Source organism: Hyposmocoma kahamanoa, unplaced genomic scaffold, assembly GCF_003589595.1.
Source record: "Hyposmocoma kahamanoa isolate Upper Pololo Valley unplaced genomic scaffold, ASM358959v1 181, whole genome shotgun sequence".
NCBI classification, from domain to species: domain Eukaryota; kingdom Metazoa; phylum Arthropoda; class Insecta; order Lepidoptera; family Cosmopterigidae; genus Hyposmocoma; species Hyposmocoma kahamanoa.
The window spans coordinates 1445764-1461582 of record NW_020653712.1 but is presented as its reverse complement, the minus strand read 5'-3'; the positions used below and the strand labels follow the sequence as shown (position 1 = coordinate 1461582).

The window sequence follows — 15819 nt, the reverse complement described above, 5'->3', positions numbered from 1 at the left end:
CAAAACCCTCGAATTATTTACTTAATTCCATTCCCGCTCTATTCCCGCGCGAGCTATTAACATTTTTTAAGTAGCCATGATCCCACACGTCATTATAACGATACCTCCAATTAACACTATGCCAGTTTTGTTTTTTTTTAGTCATTTGCTGTTATTTTTGTAAACAGAAGTATTTATTTGCTAATATTTTACTCCCCGAATTTTTTGTGAAAAAAGTATAGAAACCGAAAACAAAATAAAAACAACAGGTCCAAACATTAAGTTGGCGTAAGTGTTCATTGGAGGATTGGAGGTATCGATAAAACCCTATAGTTACAAGATATTTTACCTACCATTATTTATTCCCGGCGGTGTATTAGTGGATGATCCCAATGTCGCTCCATTATTGTTACCAAGACTCCCACCGACGTTGCCGGTGTTAGTACCACTACCGATGTTACCGGTTGCCGGTGTTGACGAACCGAATATTTGGCTTAATACTGATTCTAAATCGTCTCGACCTGCTGCCATGGCGAGTAGTGACAGAAGGAGAAACTTGAACATCTGTGAAAAGAATATATATTATTTCTGAAGATGAGAGGTAAACAATGTTAAGTCCCAAATAGTGGCATTGCCGGGAAATACCGCCTCTCCCATTTAAAAATTCAAAATTAGTCTTTTAGGCCTTGGGAGAGGCTAGAGTTTAAAATAAATATAAAAATAATAATAATACATTTACTTGTGAAAACAAGTTATATAGAAGCTGCCACGTACAAAATACTAAAAATAATCTAGGATTGTACCTGTGAGTTGTGACAGCTAATAAAAATCTACACAATATAACCGCAGTCTAACCAAATCCTACAGTCGGCTAACGGACACGTCTGGACACAGTAATTGTGCGGGGTGTGCGAGACGAGTGAGGGGTGGGTGCGAACCCGAGCTGCCATACACTCGCTCGGGACACACCATTGAGGGTTGAGTCATTCACGTTAAATACTTCCTCTGACAGCTGTCATCATCTCGCATAGATAAAAATCTTAAATTGTATCAGTTTCCGCATACAGAAGAAAGGTGAACCGTAGAATTTTATTTTGTTTGGAGTTTTAGATAATGAAATTATATTTTGCAAAACCTTTTCAAAAGCTAAATGGCGGACCTCTACGACGCGCCGCAACTAAAATCAAGCTGCAGTTACCCATTATCAATTCGAGTATGGTATTATTTCTTAATCGATGGCGGACACGACTTTTTCAATTAAAATGAATATGGGTATCGTCTTCAGTGTTTTAATGGGTGCTCACTGCATACAAATATGGCATTTATGGCGGGTGCCCTAAACATTTGCGACTTAAAGCTTTGAATGGCACTGTAACTGTTATGGATAGGCGCGTCGCTTACCACCAGGGCATGACTTGTTCGTCCGCGTCACTTGGTATTCGGGGGTGCATATATTGGTTCTATTGGTTCAGGGGTGTATATACTTGTGTATTTTTAATATTTATAATATGACCCCTATATACTTTATTATTTATTTGTCCCATGATTTAGCTGAAAGATTCAGTTGCTATTATTATTTTAAAACGATTGGAAACATTTGAAAATATTTTTTTCCTCATGTTAGCCGCCCTTGTTGTATCAAATTATCAAACCGGTAAATTAATGGGGCGTTCGTTTTATCATTGGTTTTTAAGGATTAAATTGTGAATCAGTCTTATTTAAAAGTTACATGAATAAACCTTAAAAAAGTTTTTTTAATCATTCATTACTTTCGCTGGATTGAGATGAATCGATAGAATCATCTTCAGCAGATCTCACTGGCTTCCTAGATGCTCCATACTCCAACGTATCCGAAATTCAACCGCACATTTATAATCTATGCCACAAGGGCGGAGCGCCACCTACTAAATGAATGAAACTTACGCCATCTAGAAGGGAGGTCGATATGAGTTTTTGTCACGAGATACTAGATAGTGTTTTACATGTTTTGTTGCAATAACATCAAAACGGGCTTTGGGTGCCGAACGCCCTTTTAGTTCTTGTTAAAAAATATGATCTAATTTTAGCATTGCAAGGGGTAGCTGATTAAAAAGTTTTAATAAAACGAAAATAAAAACGTGGCTAACGATCCTATAAATGACGATCGTTTCAAATTTCATTTTTAAAATTTCGAATTTCGAAAAACATATCATAGTTGTGTCGTAAAATTATACATAAATTTTACAGCACGTCACAATTGTCAACAACGTACAGCAATTAGCTCCAAAGTCAAATAATCATTTATTCCATAGGCAAAACTTTTATACTTGAAAACGTCATTTTTTAAGCTCTTTCACAACGCTGACCTCCCTGAGAATAACGAGCAAGAAACTCTAGGGATTGCTCTTTTCAAATAAACTTAAATGCTATGTAATACATTTTGAATCATATTTGTGTGGATACGTATATCGATACGTAGTCTACAATTTTGTAATATGACTTTTCAATTAAAATACTTTTAATGTAAATTTTAAACTTAGGAAATGGTAATCTTAATATATGCTCCTCCTTCAACGTAGTTATGAATTAATACGAAACTTGATGACCGGACAAACGTCAAAACCATGTCAAAACGGCCATCATAGCGTGCCGGTACTTTAGTCACAAGAACCGGTTAGATATTGTAAATATTAACAGAAAAATAAAACAAGTTTGTTTTTTCCTTAATACCTTTACCTGTTCTGTAGAAATAACTTTGGATGTTTTTTCTATAGAGGAAACAAGTAATCGTGTTTCTAAGAATATTTAATTTCATAAGTAAAGTTTTAGTAATAACGATACAGGAAGGGAACCCAATTACGTATCGCTGCTTCGGTGCAGTCTTATAACATTTTCCAGTTGTAATAAAGATGGGTCATTTAGTGTCGGCGAAGGACCCTACATTCCGTTGACTGTACGTATATCATGATTTATACACCCAATTGCTGGGTACGTCTGCTCTCAGACTTCTCTGGGTTTTGGACAAAGCCAAGCTTAGCTCTTGCAGGCAGGCTTTTACCCGTTTAGCTTTTTTATAATATCAAATGATGGAACAAAAAAGGTGATTGATAAACTCATCTATACCTTTTCACCATTAGAGAAAATTAGCCAACATACTTATTAGTATAATTATTGATAACAGATTTGAATGAGATAAACACAGAAAATGTTAATGACAAACTCAGAGTTATGTTAGCTAAATTCTATGTAATTAAATACAAAGTGCCTTACTCTATAATGCTAAATATATAATATAATGCTCTAGCAGAAAGTATTATTTCATATGACTTACAAGTTATAGTAGAACCTTCAGACTAGAATTTTAAAATAAATAATTATCCCCAAAAATAAAAAATGCATTACCTATGACGCTGAAATTTTTTAAAATTGTAACATTATCCCTATAGGTACATGATAAATTTAAAGTTCAAATTTACTCCTACAGCAACCTACTACAGCAGCAACCTACAAAATAAGTAAATGTGTACGGTAAAACAACTTCTAAATATATAATACCTTATCCATAAACCAGATCCGAAGTCGAACTAAGGTAAAGAACGTGGGGAACCGCATCGCAAAGCTAAAGTGGAGCTGGGCAGGGCACCTGATACGGAGACAAGATGACAGATGGAGTAAGGCGATAACTGAGTGGCGTCCAAGGCCTGGAGGAACGTCGGGCGTCCAGCGGCGAGATGGCCGGATGACATCGCAGGAATTGGGGGGCGCGAACCTGGATGAGATTGGCACGGGATCGTGGGGAGTGGCAAAGAAACTTGGAGGCCTATACCCAGCAGTGGGTGAAGAAAGGCTGTATATAATGATGATGATGAGACCCATAAATAACCTACGGAAATAAAAAATAACATAACTGAAAAAAACATTACATTTGTGCTTAGAAAATATTATGCCAGATAAGATAAATAGATAAGATATGGCATAATTAATTGGTCAATTATTAATTAATTATGTTATATATAATATTATTAATGAAATGATTACATTAATTATATTATTATCGAAATATAGTCAATCATATAATGGCACTAAATGATTATCACTAATATCAGGTTTCTTACCACGGTATGACTTCTTTTTATTTTCCCGATATTTCGGAACGGTTGCACGCTCCATGGTCACGGGTTGACTCATTCATTGGGTTGGATCATTTAGTGAATAACCACGAAAGTCTTAAAATCTACATATATAATGGCACCATGGCAATGGCCCGTGAGAGGCTTAATGGTAACCGACCGGTTTTGGCGAGTAAACAGGATAAAAGGCCCGTTAAAGGCTGAGAGATGGCTATTTGGCTTTCAAACAGAACTTGTCAAGGACAGGGTCCTTTCTTCTTCATTCTGTTAGGTTCTACCGAGATCAAAAATTTTCCAACATGGCGAATACAAGATGGCTATACAAAACTGAGTGTAAATCTATGCAACTATCGGTTATGTACAGGCTGGGTTATGTACAGAAGTAGATAAGGTGGCAGTACTTCCCTGGACGAGCTCTTTCACAAGGAGCTCTACTGGTACTACTAAAAGATTTTTTTCCAATGCAGTAGCACCCCCTGGATAGCATCAACGCCCCCCAATTGCTTCCTTACCGCCCCCTAGGACTTTGCAACGCCCATTAATAGGCGCCACTTTGGGAAACTATGATTTATAGTGTCATTTCTTGTCTGTGAAATAAGATGATTCAAGTTTAAGTTTGACACGTTCTCCGGGAGTTGTGAACCTTCTTCGACGTGTAGGTTTTATCACGATATTTTCATTCACCGAAAAGCTCGTAGTAAATTTCAAATTAAATTTTGCATATAAATACCAAGGAACTCAGAGGTTCGGACCCGGATAGGAGCCCACGACCTTTGCTTGAGAGGCGATAGGTGAAATCGTTAGGCTACCACGACTATATTTATTCCATGTAAACGATTGTCATTACCAATTACTTAATGTTCATTATACATTGTTGGAAAAGGCAAAGTTAATAAAATTACCATCTATGGACACACAAAGACAAGCACAAATGACATCCAAACTCACGAGAGAAATAAATATAGGCCATACAAATATTTCTCCCGACCCGGGAATCGAACCCTCTACCTCTGCGTGGCAGACCAGCATGGTAACCTTTCGGTCACGGAGGCAGTTGTATTAAATAAAGATTTTGTTTATATATATCAAACCAAACGTATAACGCACGTGAACACATTGTAAGATATATTGTTATTATTTTGCACCAAATACATACCTTAGATATATTCCTTATTCTTCCAAAAATAAAGTAACTTCTTGTTTCACTATTTGTTTCCAAAAAAATAATTTTAGGGCTATTTTCCTTAAGTTGAGGCAAAGAAGGCGGCCGCCGCTCGTCTCACCTCTACGTGTATAGTTGGTATTAATTTGTTTGGACCGTTATTCGAAGCTTATAGCATACATGAGATAGCAGTCACCTGTTCCCGCCTACATATCCATCTCTTTCTACCCTATATCGTCATCTCTTTCTTGCGTTTACTACCACCACCGCTAAATGGGGTGGCGAGTGGTGGATAGAAGAGGCACCATTTTGATTCTCATGGTGTCGAATATGTACATGCACCAGGAAGAAATTATCTATAAGCTTCGAATATGGTAAGTAAATTAATATGCGTTTTATTGGTAGGTAAAACGCTTCTATTAATTTGACTTGACCGTTATTCGAAGCTTATAGCATATATGAGACGTGTCTGTTATCGCCTGGTGGTAGGGAAAAGGTTGACGCCGTGGACGCCAATGTGTAGCAGATATTAAGTAGGTACAGAAGAAGGAATTATTAAATAGGTAAAATTTTAAATACCAATATAAGTGAGTATGAATCTATATTTACGAGTATGAGAACTTAAATTGAAATCACAGAGTCACAAAATTTTGGACATTAATTATATAATTGGTACAAATAAATCAGTAACACCTCTTTTAGCAGAAGTAGGCATTACTTCACGCCTTAAAAACTTTCTGAATGTGTTGCTAGACCGCCAATTGCCCCTGGTTAAGATGTCATCAACCGCATGGTTATTCTCCCAGCTTTTGGACGTTACAGCTGAGCGAACACGCTGGAAGAGGCAACATTTTGATTCTCATTGGCGTCGAGATTCTCGCCGTGTTCAAACATATTAAAGATAATACTTTATACTTCGAATTAAAATTTTACGGTGAAATTACTTCGTCATGTAAGTAATACACATATTTTTGAATGTATCTGAATTTAGAATCTTTAATATTTAATAACAGTAAAATTATTTAACGAATTAAACATGATCAATTTAGTGTCGATCGTTTATACACTATTTAACGGCTTTGCCGTACGTTTTTCATATTTTCTATTTATAGCGCAGTAGAACTAATACTTTTTAGTTCTACCCTACCTAAATGTGTTAAATGATTTAGCTAGTGTTAACAAGGCTTTTTCGTGTAATTTCAAGTGCGATATATCCTAGGACGGAAGGAAACGATAAAAACAAGCAAAGGTCTTCATCCTCTTCAAGCTCGAGTTCCAGCAGCAGCTCAAGTTCCAGCAACAGTTCAAGCTCGTCGGATTCTTCTCGCAATCGCAGAAGATCACGACGCCGCCGCCAAAAGAAAAGGGGGGCAAACATTCACAACAATCAAACCGTGAGTCAAATGAGCTTTCCAAACAAGTTCATGAACTTTATGAACAGCTTGCCGAAATAAAAAGTGGTTACATTACGGACGTGAGCAGGATCTTTACGTGCAATATGGTGCCGAGTCTCCACCGCCTTTGCCCAAGATGGATGACAATCCTAGTGTTTGTAATGACCCAAGTGGATGTCGTGACTCTCAAAATCTTTTTAATTTAAATATAGCTACCAAGTTAAAGGAACCTTCTGTTCCTAAGTCCTCAGAGTCGCAGTTAAAACATGTACATGAATTTCAAATGTTTGATAAAAAAGAATGGTGTGAATTGCGATATGCAGAAACCCAGAAATTGTATAATCATTCACCAGGTTTTGTTAAATTAGAGGTAAACGAGGAAGTACGATACCTTTCGCAACTTGTTATACGCTGAAAAGGCTTATGCGGCATTGACTTTTTGCTTTCTTAAACAAAGAGAATCCTTAGAAGATACTTTGAGGGAATTGTTTAACTGGACTAAAGACGAACAGGCCGTTACTTTTGAAAATCTTTCTGCAAAGTTAACAGGTTTTTTTTCCAGGTGACTTTCAAAAAGTTTCCTCGGACTTACTTCAATTAATTTGTGGCCATCGTGCGGAAGTAATATAGATGCGTCGCGACGGGATTGTCAACCACGTACGAGACCCGCTTTTAAAAGGTAGTCTGCTAAAAATTCCTCCGTCGTGGCACAACTTATTCAATGAAAAATCCTTCTCGTCTTCGATTAAAAAGTCTGGCGGAATAAGAAAATGTTTCTGGCCTCTGAAAAAGAAAAACGCTATCGTCTCTGGTGCCGCCTCGCAGGCGGGACCTGGTAAGATAAACGGCTGCCCCTCGCAGGGGAATATACAGCACCCGGTACCCTCGCAGGGTACATCCGTGGGACCATGTGCCCATAACATGCAAGCTACATGCTGCAATCCACCACCCTCGCAGGGTACATCGCAAGTTAGTTACGCAAGGGCACAACACGCGCCATGCTGGTGGTTCACCAAATAATTCCTGTCGTGGACGGCAGTCCCGTCCCCGACAAAGGCCCCAAGGACAATATGTAGGCAATCGTAAGCGAGCCTTATCTTCCTCAAAATACAGAGGCAATAAGAGGCGCAAATACTGATCTGAGCTCGTTCCAGGTCGCCTTGTACAGTTTTACGATCAAGGGAAAGTGATGGGGGTGCCAAAGTACATTTTACAAATATAAGAGGGTACCGTTTCAACTAAAACCCCCTCTCATTTACCCAAGTCTCAGGAAACCGATTATCATACTTTAGAATTACCAGAAATCACTTTTATAATAAACCAAATGAAACGTCAGGGTGTCCTAAATCTGGCTCCAATATCTCCCAGTTTTCTGATCCCAAGAGCGATGGTTCTGCACGACCGATATTCAATCTAAAAGCTCTGAACCAGTATGTGCTAGCCGAAACGTTTCGTCTTATAAACGCTTGTCGAATACCGGACTTCCTTCAGGAAAACGATTGGTTATGCATAATCGATCTGTCACAGGCTTACTTTCATCTCGAAATAAGCCACAGCCACAGAAGGTTTTTAAGACTGATTTACAAAGGCGAACTGCTGGAGATGACCTCCCAGTCTCCCATTTGGACTAAGCACTGCCCCCAAAATATTTGCGAGTCTTACAAATTGGATCGCACAGAAACTACGCGAAAAGGGAATCAGAATTATTGTCTACCTAGACGATTTTATGATAGCGCATCACGATCCACGACGTCCCCGAGAACACGTCGATTGTATCCTACAAACGTTAGAAATTCTAGGCTGGATGGTAAACTACGACAAATCGGTCTTAATATCCCAAAAGACCCTAGTGTATTTGGGAATAAGCTGGAACACTTGGTAGAATCAAAAAGTGTTCCCGAGCAAAAACTTCTAACTGTGATCGCCAGAGCAAATCGGTTGCTCCAGAAGGGCGTAACGTCGCTCTACGAGTTACAGAGTCTAGTCGGTCTCCTCAACTTTGCAAGCTTTGCTGTACTAAAGGGTCGCCTATATTACATTGCTTTGCTGACCCCATTAAACATGCTACTGGTATTGCAGACACACATAAACAAATACCACCCGATTCTCTTGGCAGCCATCAACGATCTAAAGTGGTGGTTAACGAATTGCCACAAAGCTTCACAGATCCACGTCATTATCTGACCACAGACGCGTCAGATCCAGATTTGACGCGTCTGTGGTCAGATAATACCCCCAGGGGTCTACTCTCGATCTCCGTCCGACATCCGTCCGAAGCAATTACTGCCAAATAAGCACTACTTGACCAAATGATAAGACGCGTGATGCGTATGAAGATTCATTCTTGATACTTGTCTTTTAATTTTGTCGAATATTACTTATTTGACAGTAATTGTTTCGGACGGATGTCGGACGGAGGTCGAGAGTAGCCTGGCATGGGGAGCACAGTTAGACAACATGGCGATGTCATGAACGTGGGCCGAACAGGAACGAAAATTACATTGCAATCAAAAATAAATGTTGGCAATATTATATGTATCGAGTTCTTAGGTTTTCGCGATTGTTACACATAGGAAATGAAACTATTTTTCCGGATTTAAATCGCGTATATTTGTTTTTTCAAACAAACCGATGTTTCGGGCCCTTTACAGGTCCCATGGTCACGTTTGACTGAGGTGGTACAGTATAACTGGTTGAAGACAGCGATCCGGTAGGCCTTCAAAGTGGCAAGAGTGACAGGGTCGTCAGCGTCGTTGAGGACTTTCTCTTGGCCGACGGGTCCTACGTACGCGGTGGGGGTGTTCCCTGAGGGGGTCGTAATTGGATGCAGCAACCACGAGGGGCTTGAGGTGGTGAGGAGCAGAATCGAAGTATTTCCTCAATGCCTGTTTCATGAATTGGACTATTCTGGGGAGCCGTAAATCTATATGCAGGCTAGCGTTGTGTTATCTTTTCATACTTCGATTCACACCACGAACTAAGCTAACTAAACTAAAAAGCATTCATTAAGGACTATCCACACATATCCGGGCCGGGACGTGGACGGGGCGTGCTAGTTTGTATGAATTGCGGGCCCGTCCCGGCCCCGACCCAGACACGGACATGTGTCAACGAGTTCATACAAATATACACAACGATATTTTTTTGAGCCCCTGACGGAGCACGGCCCGTCCACGTCCCGACCACGGCCCGGATATGTGTGGATAGACCTTTATCCTGCACTGCAGTCCGCCTTGCCGTCCTCCGCGTAATGCAGGATTATGAATGCAAGCCATCCTGCAGTGCGTCCTGTGTGATTTCATACGTGGGCCATACGCAGATATTTAAACCATATTTGTATTGCAAAAACGAGTGATTCGTTCTTGTACCGTCTAGGCTCTCGGGTTTCTCTCAGAGAAAAGTTTAAGGAGACTGGTATCATAACTGTGGCATCGCAGTACATTTACTCAAATATTTTATGTGCCCGTAAAAATATACATAATTTCATTAAGAAAGAAGATATCTATAATATTAACCTAAGTCCAAACTCATGATACCACGATTTCGTATAACCAATGATGCATAAACCACAAAGCATGCAATCTTCTTAACACTTACCGCGTATTTTCTTAGCTACTACGTGAGCTTAGCTAAATTAGCTGGCTTCACTCGCGGTGTGGCCAGCGCTTTAGTGAAACGACAACAAGCTGAGTAGATCACGGCTTCCTTGGCAGCACAGCACACACGCTTTGTACTACATTAACATTTGTAATTTTGTAAATTATTCATCTAAATCTTAATGTTATTTTTATTATTACTATATCTAAGATTAGTCAAATTTTTATTGAATTGATATTCAATTATTTTTTGTGAAATTACTCCACTAGTTTGTTATAATTATTAATACAAAGACTGAGTGTTCGATCTTCGTATTAATAATTATATCTAAGATTGTTAAAGAGAAAAAAAATAATGATACATTTTAAAGTAAGTTTTAAAGTTTAATATTATAAGTATCCAACATAGATAACTAAATTTCATTTTCGAACTACATAAAATACTTATTGTTCGTATAGACATTTTCGCCTTACGTGAATTAATTCTCTGTGAATTTGGTTGTCTACAGGATAGGTCGTCCCTTGCGCGAATTTTCTTAATCCGTTTCACAGCACCTTTATCGATCAACCTGTATTTTTATGTTTGTGTTTTTTGTGAGAGGACAATTGAATTTTATTTATTTTGTTTTTATTTTTATTATTATTATATATTTTTTTTTAATAATACAAGTGACAGGCCGAACAAGTCGTGCACCTGATGATAAGGTACACGCCTGTCTATAACAGTTGCAGTGCCACTCAGAGCTATAAAATCCCAAAGATCTGAGGGGCGCTGCCAGTGCATCTGTCACGCAGAGACATAAGTTGACAAGTCCCATGGCCTGTAATATCACCAGCACCTTTACCCTTCAAGACCGGAACACAATAATGCTAACATTATTTCTTGGCGGCAAAAATGTTGGCAGGGAACTCTTTCGCAAGAAATGTTTGTGTACTGTGTTGTTTGTTCAATGAATAAATTATTTCTATTCTATTTGATTTCTAAATAACCCAGTCCACAAACTCGTACTTGGTTTAAGCAAGTTTACCTGCAACGAGACACGGCGTGTATGGCATGTATAGGCATTATTATAAAAGGTGCAAAGGAACATTTAAAATAAACATATTAAATTCGAAATTGTTTATTAAAAAAGCAGAGAATATCAATTTTATTATGCTAGCGATAACTTATGGCACGATGAAGGTAATATAATCCTAATTGACATTGTTTATAACTATTAAATCATTTATTTATTTATTAAACTATATTGACCACAATACGAAATGGTACAAAAAGACGGACTTAATGCTAAAAGCATTCTCTTCTAGTTCAACCTTTGAGTAAAACCAAATTCACTAATGCGGCAAAGTAAACAAAATATTAAATTAGTAATGTATTAATAACATAAATGTAATAAATATATAATCATATATATAACAAACGTACATATAATACTTAAATATATGTATATATATAATATATCTTCATAAAAGATACATACAATAACAATAGCATCATCGTACGGGCCTTCTTCAGCACTAAGATACCGGCAGTTCTCGAGCCCACTGGCATCTATCGCAGTGACGGTAAGAGGCCTGACGGTATGACTGTCGGTCCATGGATACTAGGGAGACAGCTAGTGTGGGAGGCAACCTGTGTGGACACTGTAGCCCCGTCCTTGCAAGCGTCGGCGGCGCAGGCTCTGTCACCAGAGCGGCCGAGAACCGCAAAAGGCTCAAATACGCCAACCTTGCTCAATGCTACAGCTTTGTACCTTTTGCGGTTGAAACCCTGGGTCCCAGGCGAAACTTCCAGCGAATGAGCTGTCGGATCGCCTCGTAGAAGCGTCCGGTGACCACAGGCCTGGCAGTTATTTCCGCCAAAGAATAAGTTTAGCAATTCAAAGGGGAAAGACCCAGGGTAAGGACCTCGAGGGATTATTCTATTTATAAACTTTCTTACTTTTTTTATGTATCTACCTGCTGCCATAAAATAACTGAAGATGATAATGGTTGTCGCCGTGATAAACTATTTAAAAGATGCTCATGGATATTCTTTTTGAAAGAGAATAAACTAGAAGACCTCAATACTGAATACTCAATATATTTATTGTCTTCATATGGTACATAAGGTCTTAACATTAAAATTACACATATGAGCCTGTCTGCCTGTCTTAGGGATAACAACAAGAACAGAGGCAGGCCGAGGCTTGGATTAGCCACTTCAATTGTTCACTATCAATATATGTATAATAAAAGTACGTCACTGAGAAAATTCCGGTAAAATTAAATTGCAATATAATTAATATGAATATTTCAAGATTATATATATTACATTATAAGACGAATATTTTATGATTCATTTATTATGTCTTAATTTAATTATTAAAATTTATTACAATATTATATTTTGTCATTAAAGTATTCACTTAAATTGTAGTAACATGTTTAGGTATAACTTCAATTTATTAAGAAAGTGTGAATACTTTTTCTCATTCTTAATGATTGGCGGGAGACCGTCAAGATTGGTGTAGAAGTCAGGGTGCTGGTTTATAAATTCACAAATCTCGACAATATAAATGGAAACTAAAATTAAGATTTTACATTGTTTGAAATACGGTCTGCAGCTCGCAGTACTCTGTATATTAGCGAGAATACGGATGCACTTTTTTTGAATTATAAATACTTCTCGTGCATTCACACTATTTCCCCAAAGGATAATTCAGTAACTTAAGTTGGAATGAGTGTATGCATAATAATCGTTTTCTTTATCTCCCTCAATGCGTACGTAAAATTGGAATTAATTATGTTTTAATTCCAACCATTTATATGCTACACCCCTAATACCTAAGCCATACAGTTTACTTAGTAGAATGGTATATTGTACTTCATCACAGGCTTTCCTCATATCTAATAACAATCCGATCGCGTAATGTTTTTTGTTTAATAATAATAATAAACGGCGAAATGACCTGCGTTACAACTCCGTTCAGTATCACTTTGAATGAACTATATAAATTTGCAATTAAACGCAGAGGAAAGGAAAACAAAACAAATCAGCAGCTGATCGAACGTCGTTGTTTTTTTTTTTTTTTTTTTTTTTTGTTTTTTTTTTAATCTATTTATTTTATAATATTATTTCAGTTTTTAATACGCGTTGCATAATATAGCCGTTTAGCTTTGTTTACTGACTGTTTTAGAATTCTGTTATATAACTTATAGTGTTTGCGAAGAATAGAGGTTTTTTTTAAGGGTAACAAGTATTTTTTAATGTATTTTATTTATGCACGATGTTTTTGACGACCTTCTGATGGAATCCGGGAGAGCATTCCAGAGACGTGTCAAATGGAGAGCGAAGGAATCAGATATGAAGCCAGAATTAAAGAGAGGTATGGAGAGTGAAAGGGAGTTAATGGATCGAAGGGCAATTACTAATTGAAACGTAATTAGCAATAGATAAAAATGGCGGTGCTCAAATGATGATGTTACGATTGGCAAATCTTACCATTATAATCTTAAAAACCAACAAAAAGTTCTCTTTCCCATTTTATATTTTATTGTTATCAATTATCTTATTGTTACAAGGCACATAGTTCAAACTACGATGTTGTGCTTCATGTAATTGGCAGTTAACATCAATCAATTTAATTACAATTGTGGACGTAGCGTGGCAGAATATATGTGATAATTTTGTGATAAACCTTCCCGTGACAATATTTAATTCAATTGATAAATCTAAGTTTGCTTATTTGGTAATGAAGTATTGCTATTCATTTTCAAGAACAAGGACCACGATATGAAATTGCGTATAAGCTATCTTTTTCGTTTAATCATCGCCGCGAAAACAATGAAACAAAAAAAATGTCTTTTCATCTGGTTTGTCGCGCTCAATTTTTACGTTGATAAAATTACTGTGCAAATGTTTTAAAATCAGCTGTAACCTTGTTTGGCACTGTGTTAATTGGTTAATGACATAAAAATGTCACGTCACGGTGCTCGCTATGTTCGCTATTGTGATAAAATTTTACAATTTATCACCGGTTTATCACTCGAATTTGACAGCTAAATGTGGATATAATAGCTTTATCGAGGCGGCATACTACGGGGGCTAGTGCCGAAAACAGTCATATTGTTATGATTAGTTGGTTAAGGGTTATCGTCAACAACTACAATAACACAAAATATAACAGAATCACATTTCGTTGCCTTATTTTCTCAAACTCGCATCTTAAAACTCACGAAAAAATTGCGCTGTATATACAAATTTTGCAAGGTGATTTTATATCACATTTCCTTCATATTTACACACTGGCCTTTACCTATTCTTAAAGTAAAGCATTCAAATTAACACCCTTGATAAGAAATTTAAAATAAATAGAAAGTTTTACCGTCTCCTGAATAATCACTCTTTATAAAATACGAATTTGAGAAAGTAAGGCATCGATTTGTTTTCTGAAGAACTGTCAAATAGCCTTCTCTATTCTTGTACATTAGTATCAGTATGTACGTAACACATATTATACAACAAAACAAACTACAAGTAATTTAAAACGTTAGTGTTAAGGCGAGCTTATCCCGAAAGGGTATTTCTTCTAACTAACCTTTTAGTGCTAGTAAAAATGTTGTTTCAACCATAACAGGTTACACAATATTCACTCACTATCACTAATCATGTTATATGCAAAACGACATAAGAACAGAATAACAGGATATGTAATAACAGTATTTGAAAAATAACATAGCTACTAAAACAAAGCTAAAGACAAACAGAGGTTTCGTCTAATTGCGAGTGCCAAGGCAACAGGGTCGGGTGGTAATAGCGGGCGTTATCGTTTTGTTCTTCGGCAATATTTTGGTTTCTAGAGAGAGACTGCTGTGCAGATAACAAATACGACAATATTTTAGATTGGGTCAAAACTAAGGACATCTAAATGAGATAAAATAAGTCGTTACAGTGATAATATTCTTAACTGACAATAAAAAAGTGTACAAGTGCAGGTATTTTGTCTCCAAATAATAATCCGTTTTATGGATCGAACTAACATTCATTATTTCACAAGTAGTCGTTATTGCCATCTCTAGTTAAATCTATTTAAATATTAAATGAGTATTCTCGGGTGCTGTACCCTCTCCCCTTGACCTTGTCATCGATCCAGTCCCGTAAGTTGGATACGTCTACATATACCATGTTCCCCTCACAGCCAACATCCCAAGCTACGATCCCGCTTTGCATGTAGCGGCCATCTTCAAACTGTAAAAAATAAATAGATAAAAAAGCGGCTGTGAAAAAAGAACATCGTGATGTCGAACCTGCTTGTCGAGGAAAGTTCACAACTCGCGGAAAATGTATAAAGTTCTCAACCCGCATTGAGCCAGCAGCGTGGCGGACTATGGCCTAAAACCCTCGTCTGGGAAGATACCCGTGCGCAGCACTTTGTTTGTTATTTTTTATCTACACACATATCATAAACCCTATGTGATGTGTTCAAAAAGCGCAGTTTACGGCGAGCATAAAAATAAACTGTTTTAATTAAATTTTTATTGAATTGATACTCAATTATTTTTTGTGAAATTACTCCACTAGTTTGTTGTAATTATTA

General features: G+C 37.4%; 2 protein-coding genes across 2 annotated transcripts in view; both read right to left on the bottom strand.

Moving 5' to 3' along the window:
* LOC113226083 (phenoloxidase-activating factor 2-like) overlaps nucleotides 1-5353 on the bottom strand; it is a 31707-nt gene extending 26354 nt beyond the window's left edge. The window contains exons 1-2 of the mRNA XM_026458601.1: nucleotides 5245-5353; nucleotides 436-543 (exon numbers count right to left, since the gene is read on the bottom strand). Coding sequence (XP_026314386.1) covers nucleotides 436-543 — 108 coding nt within the window. The 5' untranslated portion in view covers nucleotides 5245-5353. The remainder of the gene's footprint in view (nucleotides 1-435; nucleotides 544-5244) is intronic.
* A 9227-nt stretch (nucleotides 5354-14580) lies between these two features.
* Nucleotides 14581-15819, bottom strand: part of LOC113226063 (phenoloxidase-activating factor 2-like) — a 25583-nt gene continuing 24344 nt past the window's right edge. Inside the window, exon 9 of the mRNA XM_026458580.1 lies at nucleotides 14581-15470. Within this exon, the coding sequence (XP_026314365.1) occupies nucleotides 15312-15470 (159 nt within the window). The 3' untranslated portion in view covers nucleotides 14581-15311. The remainder of the gene's footprint in view (nucleotides 15471-15819) is intronic.